Source organism: Dendrobates tinctorius, unplaced genomic scaffold (assembly GCF_039654945.1).
Source record: "Dendrobates tinctorius isolate UK_male_01 unplaced genomic scaffold, ASM3965494v1 ptg000308l, whole genome shotgun sequence".
Taxonomy (NCBI): Eukaryota; Metazoa; Chordata; class Amphibia; order Anura; family Dendrobatidae; genus Dendrobates; species Dendrobates tinctorius.
Window position 1 is genome coordinate 672087 of NW_027361975.1, and position 23923 is coordinate 696009.

The following is a 23923-nucleotide window of genomic DNA, read 5'->3' on the forward strand; positions in this document are numbered from 1 at the left end:
TTGCCAGGGCGAGGTGTGTGGGTAAAGTGGAGGCTGCCGTAACACAGCGCGGCAGGGGAGGCGGTATCAGAGGGTGCCAGCCATGTTTCTGTGAGGCCGAGGAAGGCAAGGTTGTGAGAAAGAAAGAGGTCATGAATCACATGGAGGTTATTGCATATGGAGCGGGCATTCCAAAGTGCATCCGGGAAAGAGAGCAGGGGGTTGGGTGTCCAATGATATGTTCACTTCAGAGACAGAGTACAGAGTAACTCTGCTGCCTCATTATAGTGAATGAATCAATCAGGAGTTTTATCTGATTTACGTCATTCGAAGATTTAGATGGAAACCCTGATGTAAGGGCTCAGCGTAGAACGCAGGATAAATGTGATCCAGAATGTTATATAAAAAAATGTTCCTAATAAAAGCTTCAACTCTATCCACCGAAAAAACAAGTCCACATTAAGGTCTGTCATCTGTCAATGGAAATATAGGGGCTTCCATGTTACTGGTTGCAAAAAAGGCTCTGGAAAAGTGAAATGGCCCCCCAAAAGAAATTCAGCAAATTGTGCTCTCCCAAATCGAAATGCCCCCCTCCCTTCTCGGCCTCAGTGTGCCTAAATTTTAGTTAGCATCCATGTTTGGCATTTCTGTAGCGATGAGAGCCCGCTTATTTTACAGCGTCCATATCTCCCAAAGCATAAGCTAGGCAGAATATATGGGCCCTACAATTCACTGCTGCTTGTTTGTGGCAAGCACCCATGTAGTCAAAATCGCCATTGCACCTGTAGACAAATTCCTAGAGGGGTGTAATTTCCAAAATAGGGTCACTTAAGGATTCTGCTCCTTATGCAATTAGGGACTCTGTATTTGGAGTCTGCAAACTATTCTATGATGACTTGTTCTCTAAGAGTCAAGTAGCGCTCCTTCCATTATTATTATTATTATTTGTATAGCTCCATTAATTCCATGGTGCTGTACATGAGAAAGGAGTTACATACAAAGTTATAAATATCGTTAACCGTAGACAAATTTACAATGACAGACTGGTACAGAGGAGATAGGACCCTGTCCTTGCGGACTTACATTGTATAGTGGGGAAGAGACAGAAGGTTGGGGGTGCAGCAGCTCTGGTGGTTTTGAGGCGGCGGCTCAGGCGGTGGTGAGGTGGCAGAATGGTTATTGCAGGCTGTAAGCTTTCCTGAAAGTTGGGTTTTCAGGTTCCGTTTGAAGGATCCAAGGGTGGTGGATAATCGGACTTGTTGAGGCATGGAATTCCAGAGGATAGGGGATATTAGGGAGAAATCTTGGAGGCGGTTGTGTGAGGAACGAATAAGTGTGGAGGAGAGTAGGAGGATCGAAGAGTACATGAGGGAAGATATTGGGAGATTAGTTCAGAGATATAGGGAGGGGACAGGTTGTGGATGGCTTTGTAGGTCAGTGTTAGTAGTTTGAACTGGATTCGTTGGTGAATTGCTAGCCAGTGGAGGGATTTGCAGAGGGGAGAGACAGGGGAGTAGCGAGGAGAGAGGTGGATTAGTCGGGCAGCCGAGTCGCATAATGTTATGTGGCTAAGGCCAGGATCACACTACCGTGTGTGATGTGAGAAACTCGCACGAGTCTCTCGCATCAACACCTGGCGCTGCCGCCGGCACTCAGACCGGAGCGTGCGGCTGCATAAAAGCACATGCAGCCGCAGCTCTGGTCCTGAGTGCCGGCGGCAGCGCCAGGTGTTGATACAAGAAACTCGTGTGAGTTTCCCGCATCACAGTACCCGGCCTAAAGATGAACTTGGCACTCAGGTAGTTGATGTGATTAAGGTAGCCTTTAATACAAGAGTTAGAGTACAGGTGTGTGATGTTTCAGTCCACAAGGACCTTCATCAGAGTTTGGCACTAACATAAAGTACAATGTGCCACAAAAAATAATCTCAGACTCACTGGGATTCGTTGACTCGTTTTAGAGTTAAAGTGACCCGGGTCAGAATTGTAAAATTTGGCCTAATCGGGAAGGCAAAAACAGGCTCGGGGTTGAAGAGGTTACATAGGTTGAAAAAAAGAGTAATAACCTTTTTATAATATACTTCTGGTAATTTGCACATATAGAAGCATATCAGTAAAAATGCTGATTACAGGGGACTTTCACCTTGTATTCCCAATACGAAGTGCCGATGATTAAGGTGCCTTAGGCTATGTGCACACGTTGCGGATTTTGCTGCGGATCCGCAGCGTTTCTGGCCCTGCGGGTCCGCAGCAGAATCTGCTGCATTGTACAGTACCATTTTACCCTATGTAAAATGGAAACCGCTGTGCACATGCTGCGGAATTTTCCGCGCGGTTTTGCTGCGGTTTCAAATCCGCAGAAAGAAATGACATGTCACTTCTTTTCTGCGGATTCTGCTGCAGTTTACCATCTCCTCCATTGTAGAGGTGATAAACTGCAGGGCAAAACCGCAGCCTAATCCGCAGGTAAACCAGAGGTCTTTTGACCTGAAATTTACCTGCGGATTTCTACAAATCCACAGGGGGGAAATCTGTAGCTCCAAAAAATACATGTGCACATAGCCTTAGTGCATGAGGTAGATGTCCTGGATACTAAATCCACATGAAAGTAATCACTGGTAGGCTAGTATGGAAGTTGACAGAGTTCTGTGGATGTGGAAGAGCCCATGTAGCTTCATCAAGGGAAGTCAAGATCTACTGTTTGGGCGTATGGCAGGGCTCAGAAGGGAAGGAGCGCCTTTTGACTTTTTGATTGTAAAACTTGCTGTAAAAATTAGTGGATGCCATGTCATGTTTGGAAGTGGAACAGTGGAAACCCCCCACAAGTGACCCCATTTCGGAAACTACACCTCTCAAGGATTTTATCTAGGGGTATAGTGCACATTTTGAACCCACAGGTACGGCACAGAATTTGATAACATTAGGTTGTCATATTGAATATGTTGTCTTTAGTGATGAGCGCAAGTGCTCGCTACTCGAATTTGCATTGGGTGCTCAGGTATGCACCGAATATCACAGGTGCTCGAGTGACATGCTCTAATCCCTGCTCCGCATGTTTTGCGGCTGTTAAACACTAAAAAAAAAAGACATGTTGGGATCCATACCCAATGCAAACTGCGCTCATCACTAGCTGTCATATCTTTTTTTTTTTTTTTTTTTTTTTTTCCCTTTTAAAAAAAAACCCCTCAATTTTATCCCTAACCCCAACTGCAAAGAATGGAAAAAAAAATAGAGGGGACAGATCAGGTAGGCTAGGGGATGGTGGAAGTACCAGGATTCTCTCTCCCTCTCCCTAGTTCTCCCTCATCAGTGGGCACAACACTTTGTTTTTTTCTTTGTGATCGCCATTATTCAGTGAATAACGGCTATCACATGATTGGGCACTGGAAAATGTGGTGCTGATCATGTTCTCTGGTGTCTCCGCTACCCCGGAAGCCAAGACCCTGGAGATTTTCCGACTCTGTGGGGCGCTACAACCTTATTCCGATCACTGTTTTAAAACGGAGATGAGGGAATAACTATCCTTAGCAGTTGTGATTTTTAATGCGTCTCAGCGTTTGCTAAGGGGTTAAACCCTATTGCTTTTACTTATTTACCTACAACAGTGTATATGTTCATTTTATTTCTGCCTTAGGTTTTGTCTGGTTATGGCCATTGTAAACATTCTCATATATTTTGCTTGCCTACCAACTTGTACTCCAGTTCTTTTGGTTAAAGTAGTTTTCCCATGAACAAAGTTAATTTTAATCAATAGATCTTTTAACCCCATTACCACCCGAGATGTATCCATACATCCCAGTGACCTGGAACTTATTGACATGGGATCTATGGATACGTCCTGATAATTTTGCGCACACAGAGGATGTGCACGTTTGATTGCCGCCGGTTGTCAGCTGATTCTGACAGCTGACACCTGGCACTCAATGCCAGGAGCGGTCCTGCACTGCTCCCGGTATTTTAACCCACTAAATACTGCGATCGAACTCGATCGCAGTATTTCGGGGGCAGTCAGATGGAAGAAAGCCCTTCTGCCCTTGTTTTAGAGGTGACCCGATGTCGTGTTGACGACATCCACATTACCAGAGCTAGCAAAGTTGCTTGATCATACTGAGTGCATGATAAATCAACTTTGTCAGTGCAATGCTGACAGTTTGCATAGCATAGGGATGCTCCCGCATCCCCATGCTATACAAGCGATCAGCCTGCAAAAATATGATAGTTCCATAGTGGGACAAAGTAAAAAAAAAAAAAAAAAATCAAAATATATTGTAGTGTACCCATGAATAAATATTTTTATGAAAAAAAAGGTGCGTATGTATGTCTCTAGCCAATAAAAAAGTACACATTTGGTATCACTGTGTTCAGAACGACCCGACCAATAAAACGGTCCCTAGTTAACTGCTTTGGAGAACACTGTAAAAAAAACAAACAAACTATGCTTTAGCATACCATTGAACAAAAAGTGGAATAAAATGCAATCAAAAAGGCACATATAAATAAACATGGTACCGTTGAAAACGTCATCTTGTCCTGCAAAAAACAAGCTGCCATGCAGCTCCATAAGTGGAAAAATAAAAAAGTTATAGCTCTCATAATAAAGCGATGCAAAAATATTTTTTTCTATAAAATAGTTTTTATTGTCTAAAAGCGCCAAAACATAAAAAAAAATAAATTGGGTATTGCTGTAATCGTACTGACCCGAAGGATAAAACTGCATTTTACCACACACAGAACGACATAAAAAAAATTCCTGAATTATTGTATTTTGTTCATTCTGCCTCCCAAAAATCAGATTCCCTGGAACTGTGGAGAAACATTGCTTAAAAACAGGCAGGGAAATGTTTTACCTCACAAAAAAGATTTTTTTTTTTCTTTGTGGAACTTATTATTCAAGGTCTATTACTTAAAATATACTTTGTTTGTAGGGAAAACCCCTTTAAGTAATAGTAAATTTGATTTATAAACCAGTTATATTTCCCCAGAGCATTTTAAAGAAAAATTTATCTGGCTGCAGACTCGCACTCATGTTATATGGCAGCGTGACTCCGACTTTAGCCTACAAAAGGTACTTGGTCACTCCCTGGACCGTGTTACAATACTGTGGTATTTGGGTGAGACCTATCCTTTACTATACGAGTACTGGTATAATGGGGCACTGATCTGTTGCCTATTGTATAGTTGGTGAAGCTGATATTTTCCCTGTAGACATGTGACGTTTTAATTGTCTTAATTTCTGCACTTGGGTTCACCCCCTTACCGACATATGACCTATAGTTACCTCATATGTCCGTTCCCAGATTTTGATGCGGGCTCACAAGCCAAGCCCACATTTTTCCTGGCAGATGACTGTGGTATTCAGTCATCAACTGCCTGTAACAGCTATTCGTCAAGTTTATGACAAGTGGCGGCATTCGCTATGCCTTAAATTTTACTCCAGCCTGGACTGGAGTACAGTTTGTGGTGATGCTCACACTGAGATGCACACCATTTGTCCGCTTCTGATTCATGAAGAGGCGTGAATCAGGAGTGTCTTACTCTGACAAGCCACCTCAACAATCTCAGTGTGAACAAGGCCGATATTGCTGATTCGGGGCCTCTGTCTCCCGGCATCAACATCCGGCAGGAGTAGCAAGTGTCCTCTGTAATCAATATGTCGCCACTGATTAGCTCCTGTGGGTGTCATGGGTCCACTGCAGTCATTCAGTCACTGATCGTCTGCAGCCTTCACATCTTGTCTGACCCAAAAACACAATGTTTCTCTTGCCCGGACAAATGAGGATGCTGCAGGCGATCAGTGGCGGAGAAACGGGGCAGGTCCAGAGGGCAAGTAAGCTGGGACCCTTCAATAATGTTTGGCAATTAGTGGACCATCCCCTAATTATCCAATACCAGGAACAATGAGGATGTAAATGTTGTTGGGTTTGTTCTGCCTGTAATGAAGGTGCTGATTGACTGTATATAAGCCATAATAAGACCGTTGTGTGGTAGAAACCAGTGAGTTTATGGACTGCCAGCAGGTTGTGCTGTGTATTAATTGCACTACACGTGCCAGGATGCCTAAACAAATCCATTCCCTTTTGGCACGAAGTCTGTTTCTTTCTGTTTTAGATAACTGTAAGGTGTCAGGACGTCACTGTCCATTTCTCCATGGAGGAGTGGGAGTACATAGAAGGACACAGGGATCAGTATGAGGACAGTATTATGGAGACTCTCCGGACTCTTACATCACCTGGTAAGAGGAGATGTTCCTTGTTCTTAAATACTGTTTTCTGCACCATTTCTTTGGTTACACTGTATTCACAGTTACTGTACCTTGTCACATTTATCTGATGTATTTTTAACACCATTTTTTATACTTCTGCCCTAAAAAGACCAACAAAATAGTTTAATTTTTAATGTTTAAAAGAAATCAAATCCTTTTAACTTTGTTACTTTTAATTAATTACCACAAGTTTGTGTGACCGAGCGTTTCAACATGTTGCTGCGCTGTAGAGTTATAGGTGTTGTCTCAAGTTTTTAAACCAAATCTGTCACCCGCGGGATTACTATGGGCATACAGGTAATAGAATGGCTAAACCAGTCTTACCTTTTATGCCTCATAGTTGCAGTCTAGATATTTAGAATTGCACTTATAAGCTTTTATGTTAATGATTTCTTCCAGGCTCTGGGTGAACAATGCATGTTAGAAAACCCTGCCTTCTGACTTCATTATAATAGCTGATACACCAAAAAGGTCCTTAAAGATGACAACTACATATGTCTACTCCAAATAGCTTTGCATTATACTACCAAATACTTCAAAATATGTTTCCTCTTTGAAGAAAAAAGGAGTAAGACTTATTTTAAATGGTAAAATATACAATTTTATTAGTCCATTAATTAGACACTTTTTAAAAAAAAAATAAGGAAAGGTATAGGAACAAGAAACAGGGACATTGGGTCTCAAAATATTATTTACATGCTGCCCGGTAAAAAGCCATGATCACATAAAAGTTATAGTAATTTATGTTGACATAATCAGTGATTGAGGACAAATTGCAATAAAAAAAATTCAAAATATTGTGGTCTATACTGGACCAATGAGTTAATTGAATTCTATATTACTGCAAAAATACCACAGAATGTCACAGGGGAAAAAAAACATTATAATTCTACCATCACAGACTGATTTGCGCCCAGTCCCTCTGCCCCACTGTGATTTAGCTGCCAGGATCCAGGTAAAGTGTCCATGATCATTGTTTTCCCCAAGGAGCTTTTTGTATGGTCTCATATGTAAGCCACAGTTTAGCTATGTAGGGATTTGAACACACAAATATATTTGGCACAAATCAGTCTGTGATGGTAGAAATAGAATGGTTTTTTTCCCCTGTGACATTCTGTGGTATTTTTGCAGTAATATAGAATTCAATTAACTCATTGGTCCAGTATAGACCACAATATTTTGAATGTTTTTTTTATTGCAATTTGTCCTAAGTCACTGATTATGTCAACATAAATTACTATAACTTTTATGTGATCATGGCTTTTTACCGGGCAGCATGTAAATAATATTTTGAGACCCAATGTCCCTGTTTCTTGTTCCTATACCTTTCCTTATTTTTTTTTAAAAGGTGTCTAATTAATGGACTAATACATTTGTATATTTTACCATTTAAAATAAGTCTTACTCCTTTTTTCTTCAAAGAGGAAACATATTTTGAAGTATTTGGTAGTATAATTCATTATAATAGCATAATAGCACCCCATCCCATGCATGTTACACTGCCCTGTGACGTGCTGTTGTGGCACAGTAATCCCGTGTCGCACGGTCATGGATACCTTATCCTCCCTTCTATGGGCAGTATCTTCATCCAGCTTCTGCACACACAAAAATAAAAAACAACAATATCTCTCACATACCCGAAGTTGAAATGTTACCTCTGGTCACAGGTATCAGCTGATGGAACCACTACTCCCATCAGCCTACAACTGCTGACCCTGATAACAGTGAGAGCAGTCGGCGCCTGTACTATAAATAAATATTTAATAAAACAAAATGCCCTAAGTTCCTCTGTAATTTTGATAACCAGCCAGACAAAATGAACAGCTGCGGACTGCAACTCTCAGCTGTCAGCTTTAGCATGGCTGGTTATCAAGTATAGAGGGTTCCCCACGCCGTTTTTGTATTTTAAATCAAATAGTTTTTAAAAAAAAAATGCGTAGGGTCCCTACCCCGGGAGCTGGTATTCTCAGGCTGGTAAGGGCCATAGATATTACCCCCCAGCCTAAAAATAGCAGCCCGCAGCCGCCCAGAAAAGGCACACCTATTAGATGTGCCAATTCTGGGTCTCTTCCCACGTGTCTTGTGGCGGTGGCAAGTGGGGTTCATATTTATGGGGTTGATATCACCTTTCCTGCCCCCCCCTCCCCCCACATACCTGTCTTGCAAGAATGGATATTTGACAAGTCTCACAGAAAAATATCCATTCCTGCAATAGTGCAGCCAGTCTGATTCATGCTGTCCGTGGTTTGGTCAGTATGAATCGAGTGTCAAGTTCCCTTTAATACGTACCCTTGGGGTTGCTCTGTTATAAAATTCTTTTCATCCCCCAAGATAGAATCTATGTAAAACATACAGTACAGGTTACATTAACAGGTCCTTAGTTTCTAAGCTCATCTTTAATATTAAAGGGCATCTGTCAGTAAGATAGATCAGTAAGTAACCCTCTTAAGCCATTTGGGCATGCAGATCTTAGAAAGTTGAATAAATACCTTTATATCTGAGATCCGATGTCTTATTCTAGGGAGACCCACATTTTTCTTAATATGTAAATGAGCTGTTAAGATCTCTGTGCCGGACATGGCTCTCCCAGAGAATCTGCGTCCAGAGCTTTTTTTAAATGAAATGGGGCATTACCAGTGTGAGACATGTAATGACTGACAGTCTTCTCTCCTGATCTACATGTGTCACACTGGTAATGCCCCCTTTCATTTAAAATAATTTGGGAAGGCAGATTCTTGGGGAGATCTATGTCTGGCCCATAGTCCTGGACCGGACATTTTATGTGTAAGAACAATGTGCATCTCTCTGGAATAAAACATTGGATTTCAGGTATCATGGTCATTTTATTCAGCTTCCTATGACCTACATGCCCATACAGACTGCTTAGGAGGGTTAATCCTGCTGACAGATAGCAAATATGCTAGAGGCAATGTTCTAGTCTTGTGGACAGACACTATCATTACAAATCGGGAGGGTTTGGTATCTGACCTTGTTTTTTTTTATCTAAGGTGGTCCTCACTGCTTGCTGGGAGAAGCAGCTGACATTAAATGAAGACATAACTTCATACTGTTGTCATTTATAATTGGAATAACCCAGCTGCGCTTTTGAGTAGTCATACAGGCAGATCCCTTGCTGTTTCTCTCTGCCTGCTGACAGTGACTGGCAAACCTCTGCCTATTTGTGCTTGTAGGCTGAGAGGTGCCAGTCACTGCTATTGGGAGGGGAGTAGTCGCCGGGGACCCGCCTGTACATCTAGTCATTAGCACGACTCGGTCCCTGGCACCTGAAAAGCATGTGTTTGGGGTTTTTTTTTTTTTTTTTTTTTTACTGCTGCAGTGTTTCAAAAACCTACATGGTTGGGATACTACAGCCAGTGGCCGATACATGCTGCCCACGGTTAGGACAGCATGTATCAGCTGACAGGTTCCCTTTATGCCCATGCACTAAGATCAGTAATGCAGGCCATTGTTTGTAGTCATTTCATGTTTTCTACAGATAAATCCAGAAAGGAGGACGGACCAGAGACATTTACAAGGCTTCTATCTTCCAAGAGTTATCTGGAGGAAGATTGTGATATCCCACAGGCTGATCAGGTAGGTGGAACTAAATGGTACTAAGTGCTGCACAGAGTGATACCGTTGGGAATTTAATACTATTCTACTCTTCATCCCCTATTTTTAACCCCAAATTCTTTTTCCCCTGTCCCACAAAAGCACCTCACTGAAGGAGCTCGTCCCAGGGGGCAGGAAACTTCTATATATGCCTAGATGCCTCCCTCCGGCCCGGTGTCTTTCTGTCTTGGAGGTTGACCTGTTTGGAGCTCTTCTGGTTTATGCTCCACAATTACTTTGTTAGGGTATTAAGTGCCACCAAGCTGCAAAGAGCCAGGACTGTGTTCTGCCTGTTGGTGGCTCTGGTTATGTAAATTCCCTGATTCCCATATTTTCTTCAGGTTGTTCTTCCTTCTCCTTTCCAGAGGGTTCAAGCATTGATGTTTCTATTAAAAGGAATCGGTCACCAGGTTTTTGCCACCTAATCTGAGAGTAGCATTATGTAGAGACAGAAACCTTGATTCCAGCGATTTGTCACTGACTGGGTTGCTTGCTGTAATTTTGATGAAATCACTGTTTTATCAGAAGGACTAGAAAACTTTGTTGCCATGTAGTCATCCATATTCATGAGCACTGTATATCCATGCCACATCACTAGTTGGCAGCGTTCTGCCTATGCACAGTGTACATAAAGAGCTGCCAATCAGTGGTGTGGACAGGGTTATACAGAGCTGAGCATTCACAGAACTTGTAGATTTGCCGCAGATAAAACAGCAAGCAGTCTAGTCAGTGATATATTACTGGAATCAGGGTCTTTGCCCCTTCTTCATGCTGCTCTAAGATGAAATTGCAAACACATGGTAACAGATTCCCTTTAAGAAGTTTAGGTTTCAGGCAGGCGTTTGTCAGGTTGAACTTGATTATGTGACCCTGATGTGTTTTACATGACCTACTCATGTTCACATATTTGAGAAGGCAGTGATGTCTTTTGCACTACAGTGCGCTGTCAGGTGCCACAGAGCATTGGAAAAGTGAAAGTAATTAGACCCCAGTTATAGCAAATGATTTTTATGCAAGTCTTTGATGGCCACTACTGCATAGTTTTAAACCTATTTTGAGGCATCTTGTGCTGCTGGTAGTCTTACAAGATCAGTCTGGACTCATTAGACAGAGGAATATTTTCATCTGGAGGAATCTCAGACTGCATCTAGGGCCCATACAGGTTCTCTTGTATATCATGGCACTGAGGAGGAGGAACTTCTCTCGGCTTTTCAAGCTACCTGTTTCCAGCTAAAGGACACCACATACACAAACAGGGGAGACAACAACCTCTTAGTTTTTGGAAATGGCCTTAAAGCTTTTGCAGTTGAGTCCAATAGCAAAGAAAGAGATAAACCTTTTTTTTTTTTTTTTAATCCTTTTGACTGCAAGACATCCCTTGCTCTAATTCGAAGGGCCTTATAGTGTAATATAGGGTAATTTATCCCTCTATAAAAAGGAGAGCTACAAAGAAACTGAATCACTTGTAGTATTATCCACACTAGTTTGTGTTTGTATGTATTTGTATATGTGTGATAGACGGACATATATGTGTCACTGGAGTGGAGATATGTATCACTGTGGTTGTTGGCTTCATTGATATGAACCTATGAAAACTCTCCAGCACAAAAAGTGCTGAGAGGGGTTAATCAGCCATGCTTAGGGCTAGGTTGAGTGAACAGCTGAGTGGACTCCAGAGGAAAACTGCACAGCCTTCTGGCTCATTCAGTGTCGGGTGGGCTTGGAAGTTCAAGCTTGAGCTGTGTTTTCATGATAAGGAAAGCTGAACATTTGTTGTTTGTTCCTGAGCATGCGGATCCTTGCAGCAACACAGACTGTGCCTTACATTATGTTTTTGTGTTCCCGTTAGGCCAGAAAGGCAGTGTTTGTTTTGCTAACGCTGCACTGGTTTATGCACTACCTTTAATAAACCAGTAAAATAAATAAATCAACTTGCAGCCGAGTGAGCCCATCTACTAATATTTATATATTATAGAGAAAAAAAGAATATAGCACAGCACAAAAAAAGTAGGGTGCAGAGCCTCATAGGGACATACCAAAACTTTCTGAATAAAGTGAAAAAAAGCTGAAGCAGCACTCCATAATGCAGAAATAAGGTGCTCTTTGTTGGCTCATGTGGCGATGTTTCGGTCCTAGGTGCACACCTTTCTCAAGTAGTTATAAAAGTGCATGCGCACAGTATTTAAGGCAACCAAATTAATACAATATGTATCTGCAATTTCATTATTTGTGACAATATTACAACCCTGATTCATAGGACTCAATGTCAAGACATGATTATAAAAGTGACACAGTGCAATAGAGGTATATAATATTCCATACAGTGTGGTGAATACATAAACATAACTGATCATTAATGCCAGCTGTTTATAATTATAGCACGAGACTCACCCCATCAATTCATAACACATTGCACCGAAAAACAGCGTCCTAACATTAGCTATACGCATGTCAGTAAAAGAGAGCACAGAAGATAATGTCCGGTATTGCACAATCACACCCGGAAGCTCGTTGTACGCCATCTTGGTACAGGGAGGGCGCTCCAGTGCGCACGCGCCGAAGGATGCTGTTATCAATGAAAACACTGAAATGAAAGTACAACCATAAAAATGCCAAGAATAGGGGAATTTTTAGAAAAATTGATAGGAAGTCATAATCTGGTAAGTATACTTAGAACAGATGAAATACCAGCAAGTCATTAGTATAGGAACACTACCCATAAGCTGGGGTTAGTAACCCAGTAAACCACAGGAGACAAGTGAGGAACATACCCTAATAAGAGCACCTCACCCGCAAGTCAATCCAAATGACTATATTTGTCAACAATGTCATATACCAGAACCTCCATACATTTTAATCCTTTTCATCCCCAATTGGCAAAATATATGGATAAAAGTTGTACCAAAATGTATAAAAATAATGAAGAAAGCAAAAATATAACCTTAATGATGGGATGAGTTATTTTAGAAGGAAATAAATAAATATAAATATATATTATATCAATCTGAACATTTCTAATTCTATCAGACCTTTAACATTTTATTGGTGCCACTAGGGTATTATATGGCACATGCATTGTATTTATTTCAAGATACTTGTCTATAAGTGTTACTTTACATTGCATGTATTAATTTTGTTCAAAGTGACTCAAAACGTTTCTCCCAGTGTGTATAGCCATAATTCATAATCTCCTATGAATGCCGTCCATGGGACGGCGTTCTTAGGAGGTTCTCAATAACAGGCGTATGGTCTTCTGCAGACCCACGGCTGTCATGACAACTCATCGGCGCCCCACGATCACATGACAGGGGCGCCAATGGACATGTCTTATGATGTGCATCTGGTTTGCTTGCTTTGCTGTCAGAGATAGCGTAATTTAGCATATTACCAGCGGCGGGTGTATTGCAATTACAGTACATCCGCGGCTGTTTAATGCACATGACAGCTGATCAAATCGCTGGAGCCCACATCAAAGGCAGGGACATTACCTTGGACATACCTATATGTCCAAGGTCGTAAAGAGGTTAATATTTAATGTGTATATCTAGGTTGCAGAATGCTGACAGTTTGTAATAGACACTGTCAGCATTCTACACCTTTGTCTAGATACCAAAGTTCAGCATGTGACCAGCCTCATTCCTGATTCTGGAGGAGCTGGTCACAGCCCGACTAGTGTTTTCCCGTCTAGAGACTAGATGTAACATCACACTGGTGTTAGCCCTGTCTCTTGTAGACACTCCTCCCTGCAGCTCTTCTCCTCCTGCAAGGCATCACTGGCTCGGGACATGCAGGCCAGCTGGTGAAAGCATATACAGATGTTAGGAGGATCATATTGTATATTCGCGGCACTGACAAGAGGATAGCATACCTTGCATAAGAGCCAGAGAGGAGAAACTTATCGATGTATATTCACAGCGCTATGAGCCGGCTTTTATCCCTTGCCATTGCTGTGAATATACACTATGTTCCTGTATGCAGTTGATTTGGAAAGCTCTGTGCAATCAGTTTCTGCTTTCCCACAGCTTTGGCTGTGATTCTAGCCTGACATTCCAACCCAGCCTGCAGTCAGCAACAGAGACAGGAACCAAGCAGCAAATTTCACCCCATCTCTCCAGCAGTGGATTGGCGGGTAAGGTGAAAGGAGCAGCCTCACAATTTAGATCCCGCTCTTTAATGCCCTATGACTGATATCTGTCATGCAGTGTGTCAGGGACTTTAAAGCGGGCTCAGAAGCAGAGCTGCAGAGGGCAGATTCCAGCTATATTAGGTAGCTGACATCTGCCTCTAACCAAAGCTATTGGTGTCCACTGATCACTGCTTGTAACCTGTGAACGTCCCGTGCTTGTCACCTCCTCTGTGACCTCCAGCCCATGGACGGGAGTCATGGAAGACAGTGATTGTTACTATATACAGCAATACTAATATAGTATCAGATAATGGCAGGTTCAAGAAATAAAGTAAGAAGTATAGAGAAAAAAATTTTAAAGTAAAAAATTATATTAAAATTTGAATAGCCCATCTTTTTCTCAGTTAACAATAAACATGTAAAGTCTGATCTACAAATAAAAATATATACATGCACACCAGGTGAAATAAGTACTGAACACGTTACCAGTTTTTAGAGTAAATATAAAATTTCAGAAAGTGTGTTCAATACTTTTTTTTTCCCTTTGTCATTTTTCATTATTACATATAACTTAATTTATGGACATCTATGGTTCGATTTATTTGTGTGGATTGAATGGGTTGTTACCGATATCTGGTAAAAATTTCATATCAATAGCACCTTTACAAATGTATTTACTTTGAAAATTGGTGACATGTTCAATACTTATAGCACCCGCTGTATATGTATTACACATAGTGACTGCAGTCTTGGACCCCAAGTTTTGACCACCCCTTGAAATGCTAATTGGCCCTCTTCACAAAATAAAATATGCAGAGGAATAAGCTGGGTCACATTACGAAGGCGTAGCCAGTGACGGGCTTACATGTGTATCTCACAACTATGGTGTGACGTTTTTGGTAAGAGCTACGTCGGAGAGTGGACCCTCTGGATCGCGGATCCGGAGCCCCTGGGCCGAGCACACCAGGTGAAGACCGACCCCAATACAGGGATCGTTTGGGGCAGGACCACAGGGGACGGAAGCGTGACAGCCGGAACCAAGAGGGACTGCTCCACGGACAAATAAGGACTAGGGAGGAGGTTGGCTTAGATACGGGCTTGGGACTGACGGATAGAGGAATGTGACACAGGGCAAGGCAGTGAGACAGAGCGTGGACAAGAGGAACTACAGCGGCATGTAACACAGGGCATGGCAGGGAGACAGAGCATGGATAGGTGGAACTACAGAGGCATGTAACACAGGGCACGGCAGGGAGACAGAGCATGGACAAGAGGAACTACAGAGACATGTAACACAGGGCACGGCAGGGAGACAGAGCATGGACAAGAGGAACTACAGAGGCATTTAACACAGGGCACGGCAGGGAGACAGCGCATGGACAAGAGGAACTACAGAGGCATGTAACACAGGGCACGGCAGGGAGACAGAGCATGGACAAGGGGAACTACAGAGGACTGTAGCGGCCAGAGGGTGCAGGAGACTACACGATCATCAGGCGTCCTCCTCACAGCGAGGACGCCTGAAGTATCCTAGCACCCGGAAGTGCGTCCCCCTGTCCTGCCCCTCAGCGCCGCCCACCGCTGGAGGGAGAGAGCGGGAGGGGGCGCGCGCGCGACAGAGAGCGGGTACCAGGAGCTGCAGTGAGGAGGAACGCAGGACGAGCGCGCACCTGGACGGGGGCGCGTAGGTAAGGAGACGCTGCGGCGTGCGCTGCTGCTGGAGGGGCATCGCGGGCATAGCCGCCGATGTCACAGTACCCCCCTCCTTACGTCCTCCCCTACTGAGATTGGCCAAAAACCTTTTCAGAATCAGGGGGGCATTGATATTCTCTCGAGGCTCCCAGGACCTTTCCTCGGGGCCAAAACCCTTCCAATCGATAAGAAAAAGGGTCTTTCCCTTGACTCTTTTCATAGCCAAGATGTCTTTGACCTCAAAGACGTCCGAGCCAACTGGTGAAGGAGAGGCGATGGAAACTGGTTGGAACCGATTCAGGACTACGGGTTTCAAGAGCGAGACATGGAAGGCGTTGGGAATCCGGAGCGAAGCAGGCAACTTCAGCTTATAAGCCACTTCATTAATGCGTCCGATCACTTCAAACGGCCCAATGTACCGAGGGCTCAACTTGTAAGAGGGAACTCTCAGACGGATATGTCTGGTTGAAAGCCAGACTTTGTCACCCGGATGGTACGGAGGCACGTCCTTTCGTCTTTTGTCCGCATGTTTCTTGATTCGGTTATTGGCACTCTTGAGCGCCTCCCTGGTCTCCCTCCAAATCTGCGAGAATTCCATTGCGAGTGAATCTGCTGCGGGCACTCCCGTAGACGTGGAAAAGGGTAGCGGAATACCTGGATTCTGACCGGTTACCACAAAGAATGGTGACTTGGCAGTAGATTCGCTGGGATGGTTATTGTGCGAGAATTCAGCCCAAGGTAGGAACGCGACCCAATTGTCCTAATGGGCGTTGGAGAAGTGACGTAAGAAGGTAGTTAACACCTGATTAATTCGCTCCACTTGCCCGTTGGTCTGAGGATGGTATGCAGAGGAAAAGTCGAGAGATGTACCCATAAGCCGGCAGAGAGCCCTCCAGAAGCGAGAGGTAAACTGGACCCCCCCGATCCGACACAATCCGCTGAGGAAGACCATGCAGCCTGAAGATCTGGTGGATGAAGATCTCGGCCAACTTCGGGGCGGACGGTAGTCCCGGTAAGGGAACAAAATGGGCCATCTTGGAAAAACGATCTGCTACGACTAAGATGGTGGTACATCCAGCTGAGCGGGGTAAATCAGTCACAAAATCCATAGCGATTTGCTGCCAGGGAGCCTCTGGAACTGGTAATGGGTGAAGAAGACCGGAGGGCAAAGCCCTAGCCACCTTGTTCTGGGCACAGGTTGGGCACGAGGCTACATAGTCCATCACATCCTGGCGAAGCGTGGGCCACCAGTAATACCGGGAAAGCAGCAAGAGAGTCTTCTTAGTCCCAACGTGCCCAGCTACTTTGGAGGAATGCCCCCAGCGCAGCACCTCTGAACGTCTGCCTTGAGGGACGAAAGTTTTACCTGGCGGAGGAGTGGAAAAATTCACAGGAGCCACTGTGATCATCTTAGCAGGCTCGATAATATAGGATGGGTCTTCATCCTTCTCTGGTGACTGTAACGACCTGGAAAGGGCATCGGCCTTGATGTTCCTATTACCAGGTCGAAAGTGAAGTTGAAAGTCAAAGCGGGAGAAATACAGGGCCCACCTGGCTTGCCGGGCATTGAGTCTTTGGGAAGACTGCAGGTAAGCCAGATTCTTGTGGTCCGTGAGGATGGTGAAGGGATGTACAGCCCCCTCGAGTAAATATCGCCATTCAGCCAAGGCCATCTTAATGGCAAGTAATTCCCGGTCTCCAATGGAGTAGTTGCACTCCGCAGGTGAAAAGGTTTTAGAGAAAAAACCACAAGGGACCAGACGCCCGGATGAGGCCTGCTGGGACAGGACCGCCCCAGCTCCGGTGGAGGAGGCGTCCACCTCTAGGACGAAGGGCCTGCTGGTCACTGGCCGATGCAAGATGGGTGCAGATGCAAAAGAACGTTTCAGAGCCAGGAAGGCGTCTTCAGCTTCGGGGGACCAGCTGTTGGATTTCGTTCCCTTACGGGTCAAGGCCGTGATGGGTTTGGTAACTGTAGAAAAATGAGGCACGAATTGATGGTAATAGTTTGCGAACCCAAGGAACCGCTGGATGGCCTTTATCCCCACTGGACGGGGCCACTTGAGTACCGCACTGAGTTTTTCGGGATCCATCTTCAGACCGGAATCAGTGACGATATATCCCAAGAAGGGCAACGACGTCTGCTCAAAAAGGCATTTCTCAATCTTGGTGTAGAGTCGATTCTCTCGAAGGCGATGCAAGACCAAGCGTACGCTCTTGCGATGGGAGGACAGATCGGGCGAGAGAACGAGAATGTCGTCTAAATACACCACCACTCAGGAATAGAGCAGATCCCGGAACACCTCGTTAATAAATTCTTGAAATACAGCTGGTGCGTTGCAAAGACCAAATGGCATGACTAAGTATTCATAATGCCCGTCACGGGTATTGAAGGCCGTTTTCCACTCATCCCCTGCGCGGATCTGGATCAGGTTGTAAGCTCCCCGCAGATCTAACTTCGTGAAGATCCGAGCTCCTCTCAGCCGGTCAAAGAGCTCAGGAATCAACGGAATGGGATATCGGTTTTTAACGGTGATATTGTTTAGGCCCCGGTAATCTATGCAAGGTCGCAGTGATCCATCCTTCTTCCGGACGAAGAAAAAACCCACGCCCGCAGGGGAAGAGGACTTCCGGATAAACCCCTTGGTCAGGTTTTCCTGAATGTATTCCGTCATGGCAGAGGTCTCGGCTGGGGAAAGAGGGTACGTTCTTCCTCTGGGAGGGACAGCTCCGGGAATCAGGTCGATAGGGCAGTCATAGGACCGATGTGGTGGCAGGGAATCCGCTTCCTTCTTGCAGAAAACATCAGCGTACCCGTGATATGGAACAGGAAGGCCCGGGAGATCGGTTGGCCTAGGCAGAGAATGGGGACGAACAAGGGTCCGCAAACAGCGTGCATGGCAGGCGTGCTCCCAGCGCAAGATCTCCCCGGAGCGCCAGTCGACAACTGGCTCATGCCGCCTGAGCCAGGGTAACCCTAAGAGAATGGCGTGGGATAGTTGAGGCAGGACATAAAAGGCAATCTTCTCAAAGTGAAGTGCACCAATTTGTAGCTCAACTTCGGTGGTAACCGTGGTGATGAGTCCGGGCAGAGGTTTGCCATCGACGGAGGTGATTGCTCGTGGGTTTCTTAGGACGACCACGGGAATCTGGAGTTTGTCCACCTCTTCCTGGCGGATGAAGTTGCCCCCTGCGCCCGAGTCCACATACGCCTCCACGGAGCCACGCCCCCGACCTGTAATAAGCAGAGCTGAAAGAGTAAGTGGAAGAGAGGAGGTCTGATCACCTAGGAGGCCCTCTCCTACCTGGCCTAGGTGGATGCGTTTCCCGGTCACTCAGGACAAGTGCGTACGAAGTGGTTGGCCCCTCCGCAATATAAACAGAGTCCATTAGTCATCCTCTCCCTGCGCCGTTGTTCGGACAGCTTGACGCGATCCACCTGCATAGGCTCAGGAGCAGAGTTACTAGAGGGTGCAACAGAGCGCGGAATGGGGGCTTGGTATAACCTAAAGGGCCTTCTCTCCCTGGCTGACTCTCTGGCGCGTTCCTGAAAACGCAGATCAATATGAGTAGCCAGAGAGATGAGATCTTCCAGGGTGGTTGGAGAGTCACGCCCGGCCAGCTCATCCTTGATTTTACTAAAAAGGCCTCTCCAAAAGGCACCTACAAGAGCTTCATTATTCCACCCCAGCTCCGAGGACAGGGTCCGGAAAAGGATGGCGTATTGCCCTACCGTCAGGGATCCCTGGCGAAGGTTAAAGAGGGCCTCCGTAGTGGAAGCAAGGCGCCCGGGTTCATCAAATACCTTGCAAAATGTTTCCAAAAAACTCTGGATACTGGTGACCACCGGGTCATCCCTCTCCCATAAGGGATTCACCCAAGCCAGCGCCTCTCCCTCTAGATGGGACACTATAAAGGCCACCTTAGCGTGGTCCGTGGGATATTGTTGGGGCAGAAGCTCAAAGTGCAGTCTGCAATGGTTTAAAAATCCCCTACACAACTTCGGGTCCCCACTATACCTGGGCGGCTTTCCAAGGCGGGGAGGGGGAGATGGGACAGCGTCCCGGGGTTGGGTAGAAGCGGCCGCGGAGGACTGTAAAGCAAGCAGTCGATCATCCACGGACGCCATGCACCCCAGAATGTGAGATTGAGCGTCGTGCTGGTGCGCGAGCTCCTGCTGGAGACTGGCTAAGAGAGGGGCGTGCCCAGGGTCAGCGGTTTGCAGGGCGGAAAGCCGGGTGTCCATGGATTTCATGAAGGACATAATCCGGGTCTGATTCTCCCTTAAGAACAGCAGTTCCTTTTGAGTGGCAGCTGCGGCACCAGCAGGGTCCATGGCCTGATGATACTGTGACATTTTTGGTAAGAGCTACGTCGGAGAGTGGACCCTCTGGATCGCGGATCCGGAGCCCCTGGGCTGAGCACACCAGGTGAAGACCGACCCCTATACAGGGATCGTTTGGGGCAGGACCACAGGGGACGGAAGCGCGACAGCCGGAACCAAGAGGGACGGCTCCACGGACAAATAAGGACTAGGGAGGAGGTTGGCTTAGATACGGGCCTGGGACTGACGGACAGAGGAATGTGACACAGGGCAAGGCAGTGAGACAGAGCGTGGACAAGAGGAACTACAGCGGCATGTAACACAGGGCACGGCAGGGAGACAGAGCATGGATAGGGGGAACTACAGAGGCATGAAACACAGGGCACGGCAGGGAGACAGAGCATGGACAAGAGGAACTACAGAGGCATGTAACACAGGGCACGGCAGGGAGACAGAGCATGGACAAGAGGAACTACAGAGGCATGTAACACAGGGCACGGCAGGGAGACAGAGCATGGACAAGAGGAACTACAGAGGCATGTAACACAGGGCACGGCAGGGAGACAGAGCATGGACAAGAGGAACTACAGAGGCATGTAACACAGGGCACGGCAGGGAGACAGAGCATGGATAGGGGGAACTACAGAGGCATGAAACACAGGGCACGGCAGGGAGACAGAGCATGGACAAGAGGAACTACAGAGGCATGTAACACAGGGCACGGCAGGGAGACAGAGCATGGACAAGAGGAACTACAGAGGCATGTAACACAGGGCACGGCAGGGAGACAGAGCATGGACAAGAGGAACTACAGAGGCATGTAACACAGGGCACGGCAGGGAGACAGAGCATGGACAAGGGGAACTACAGAGGACTGTAGCGGCCAGAGGGTGCAGGAGACTACACGATCATCAGGCGTCCTCCTCACAGCGAGGAAGCCTGAAGTATCCTAGCACCCGGAAGTGCGTCCCCCTGTCCTGCCCCTCAGCGCCGGCCACCGCTGGAGGGAGAGAGCGGGAAGGGGCGCGCGCGCGACAGAGAGCGGGTACCAGGAGCTGCAGTGAGGAGGAACGCAGGACGAGCGCGCGCCTGGACGGGGGCGCGTAGGTAAGGAGACGCTGCGGCGTGCGCTGCTGCTGGAGGGGCATCGGCGGGCATAGCCGCCGATGTCACATATGGTGTATAGAAAATTCCCACCTAGCACAGTACGACCACAGAGTGCCCCAACACAGTATGGTTCCTCCACAATGCCTTCTAGACAGTAAGGCTTTGTACATACCATACATGAGTATTTTTGATCAGTATTTGTATTTTGAAACCAAGAGTGTCTCTAGAACACAGAACAGGTGTCAGTCTTTTAATTATAATTTTTTTTGTAAGTTCTTCTAGTTTTGGAATCCAAACACTGATTCAAAATACTGCTCAAATGCTGACATTTAAATAAGCCCTAAAATGGTCCCACACAGTATAATTCACCCCACACAAAGTATAATGACCTCCATATAGTATAATAGACCCCACAGCCCTTCACACAGTAAAATGGCGCCCACAAATCCATCACACCATACAATGTTCCTAAACAGCTCTGCAATGTTTGATCACCCCACATACAGGTGATGGCCACATATCCCATATGATGGCACCCGCACTATATTTTCACACACACAGTTATCCCCCACTCATCTCTCTTTTATAAAATAAGAAAAATCAATTTAGCTTTTCCCCATTCCTCTGCAGCGTCCTTTGTGGAAACGAAAGCACAGTACGCTGCCTAGTCTGGTAGAGCCGCAGGTATACAAAGTGGATGTAGGCAATGAAATTCAGGAGGATCGAAATGTAGAAATAAAAAAACAAAATTATAGTGGTGTTGTGTATTACAATCTAGCACAGATAACTTTTGGGGTTTGGAGAACCTCTTTAGGAGCTATAATAGATTTTTCCAAAAAGTGCATAGTGAATAAAGTTTTGAAGTGCAATAGAAGCAAGATACCGAAGCTGGCCTTAGAGCTATAATATGAAGTGTAATGATAGTATTGTGGCTCCAATGCCCTTCTGATGAGCACAAACACTGTGAATACTGTATACAGCAGGATTCCAAATACACCACAGTATTGATGGTGGATTCTAACAAAAACGCGCGATATATAGAGTAGGACTCTGACACTGGCATTTCAGGCATGCGGTCCATTGCAGGCACCTATCGGCCACCCCGTGACACAATCATGAGTTATGAGGAGACTTTTATATCTCTTGTTTTGCTCACTCTTAAGCAAACAAAGATATCTGCAGGTTAATAACATTATTTTACATGACCAGTTTCATGCAAATACAGTAAATTCTATGTTGATGAATTTCTTTATTTATTTTGCTTTGTGTTCTTCTTTGTCTTCTTGATTGCACATCCTTTGTGCTATATGTGGTGAATTAGGTTATAAATCTAGGTGCTGTGAAAGTTGAAGTTATAACAAATGAAGCAGAGACTCATGCGGATTTAATCCCACTGGGTATGAAGGTGGATTCTTCTACGTATCTGTGCACAGGTGAGTCATAACAAGGGAGTCTATACTGTTGTGGGGTGGAATCCGCAGTACATAGAATCATAGAATCATAGAATCGTAGAGTTGGAAGGGACCTCCTGGGCCATCTGGTCCAACCCCCTGCTCAAAGCAGGATTCGCTAAATCATCCCAGTCAGATGTCTGTCCAGCCTCTGTTTGAAGACTTCCATTGAAGGAGAACTCACCACTTCTCGTGGCAGCCTGTTCCACTCATTGATCACTCTAACTGTCAAAAAGTTTTTTCTAATATCTAATCTGTGTCTCCTCCCATTCAGTTTCATCCCATTGCTTCTAGTCTTTCCTTGTGCAAATGAGAATAAAGTTGATCCTTCTACAATGTGACAGCCCTTTAGATATTTGTAGACAGCAATTAAGTCTCCTCTCAGTCTTCTCTTTTGCAAACTAAACATTCCCAAATCCTGCAACCTTTCCTCATAAGACAGGGTTTGCAGACCGGTCACCATTCTGGTCGCTCTTTTCTGAACTTGCTCCAGTTTGTTGATGTCTTTTTTAAAATGTGGTGCCCAAAACTGGACACAATATTCCAGATGAGGTCTGACCAAAGAGGAGTAGAGGGAAATAATGACTTCACGTGATCTAGACTGTATGCTTCTGTTAATACATCCTAGAACTGCATTTGCCTTTTTTGCTGCTGCATCACACTGTTGACTCATATTCAGTCTGTGATCTATTAGTATACCCAAGTCTTTTTCACATGTGCTGTCACTTAGCCCTATTCCTCCCATTCTATATATGCTTTTTTCATTTTTATTGCCCAGATGTAGTACTTTGCATTTCTCCCTGTTAAAAACCATTCTGTTAGTTACTGCCCACTTCTCCAGTTTATTTAAATCTTTTTGAATCCTCTCTCTCTCTTCTCTAGTATTAGCTATCCCTCCTAGCTTTGTGTCATCAGCAAATTTAATCAGTTTACCCTCAATTCCTTCATCTAAATCGTTGATAAAGATGTTGAACAATACAGGGCCCAGGACAGAGCCCTGTGGTACCCCACTTGAGACATTCTTCCAACTGGATGTGCAGCCATTTACGACCACTCTTTGGGTCCGATCACTAAGCCAGCTATGAATCCACCTAACAGTTGCCTTGTCCATTCCATACTTAGTCATTTTTTCAATAAGGATTGTATGAGAGACTTTGTCAAATGCTTTGCTGAAGTCAAGATATACTATATCTACAGCATTTCCTTGATCCACCCAATCAGTGATACCGTCATAGAAGGAAATTAAGTTAGTCTGACATGACTTATTAGTTACAAACCCATGCTGACTCTGTTTGATCACTTCATTCTTATCCAGGTATTGACTTACATGTTGTTTAATAATTTGTTCAAAGATCTTTCCTGGTATAGAAG

At 45.1% G+C, this 23923-nt stretch overlaps 1 protein-coding gene across 1 annotated transcript in view; it reads left to right on the plus strand.

Annotated features, from left to right (window-relative positions):
- Positions 1-23923, plus strand: part of LOC141073601 (uncharacterized) — a 159839-nt gene that overhangs the window by 37581 nt on the left and 98335 nt on the right. The window contains exons 4-6 of the mRNA XM_073560893.1: positions 6087-6210; positions 9737-9834; positions 22423-22534. Of these exons, the coding sequence (XP_073416994.1) occupies positions 6087-6210; positions 9737-9834; positions 22423-22534 (334 nt within the window). The remainder of the gene's footprint in view (positions 1-6086; positions 6211-9736; positions 9835-22422; positions 22535-23923) is intronic.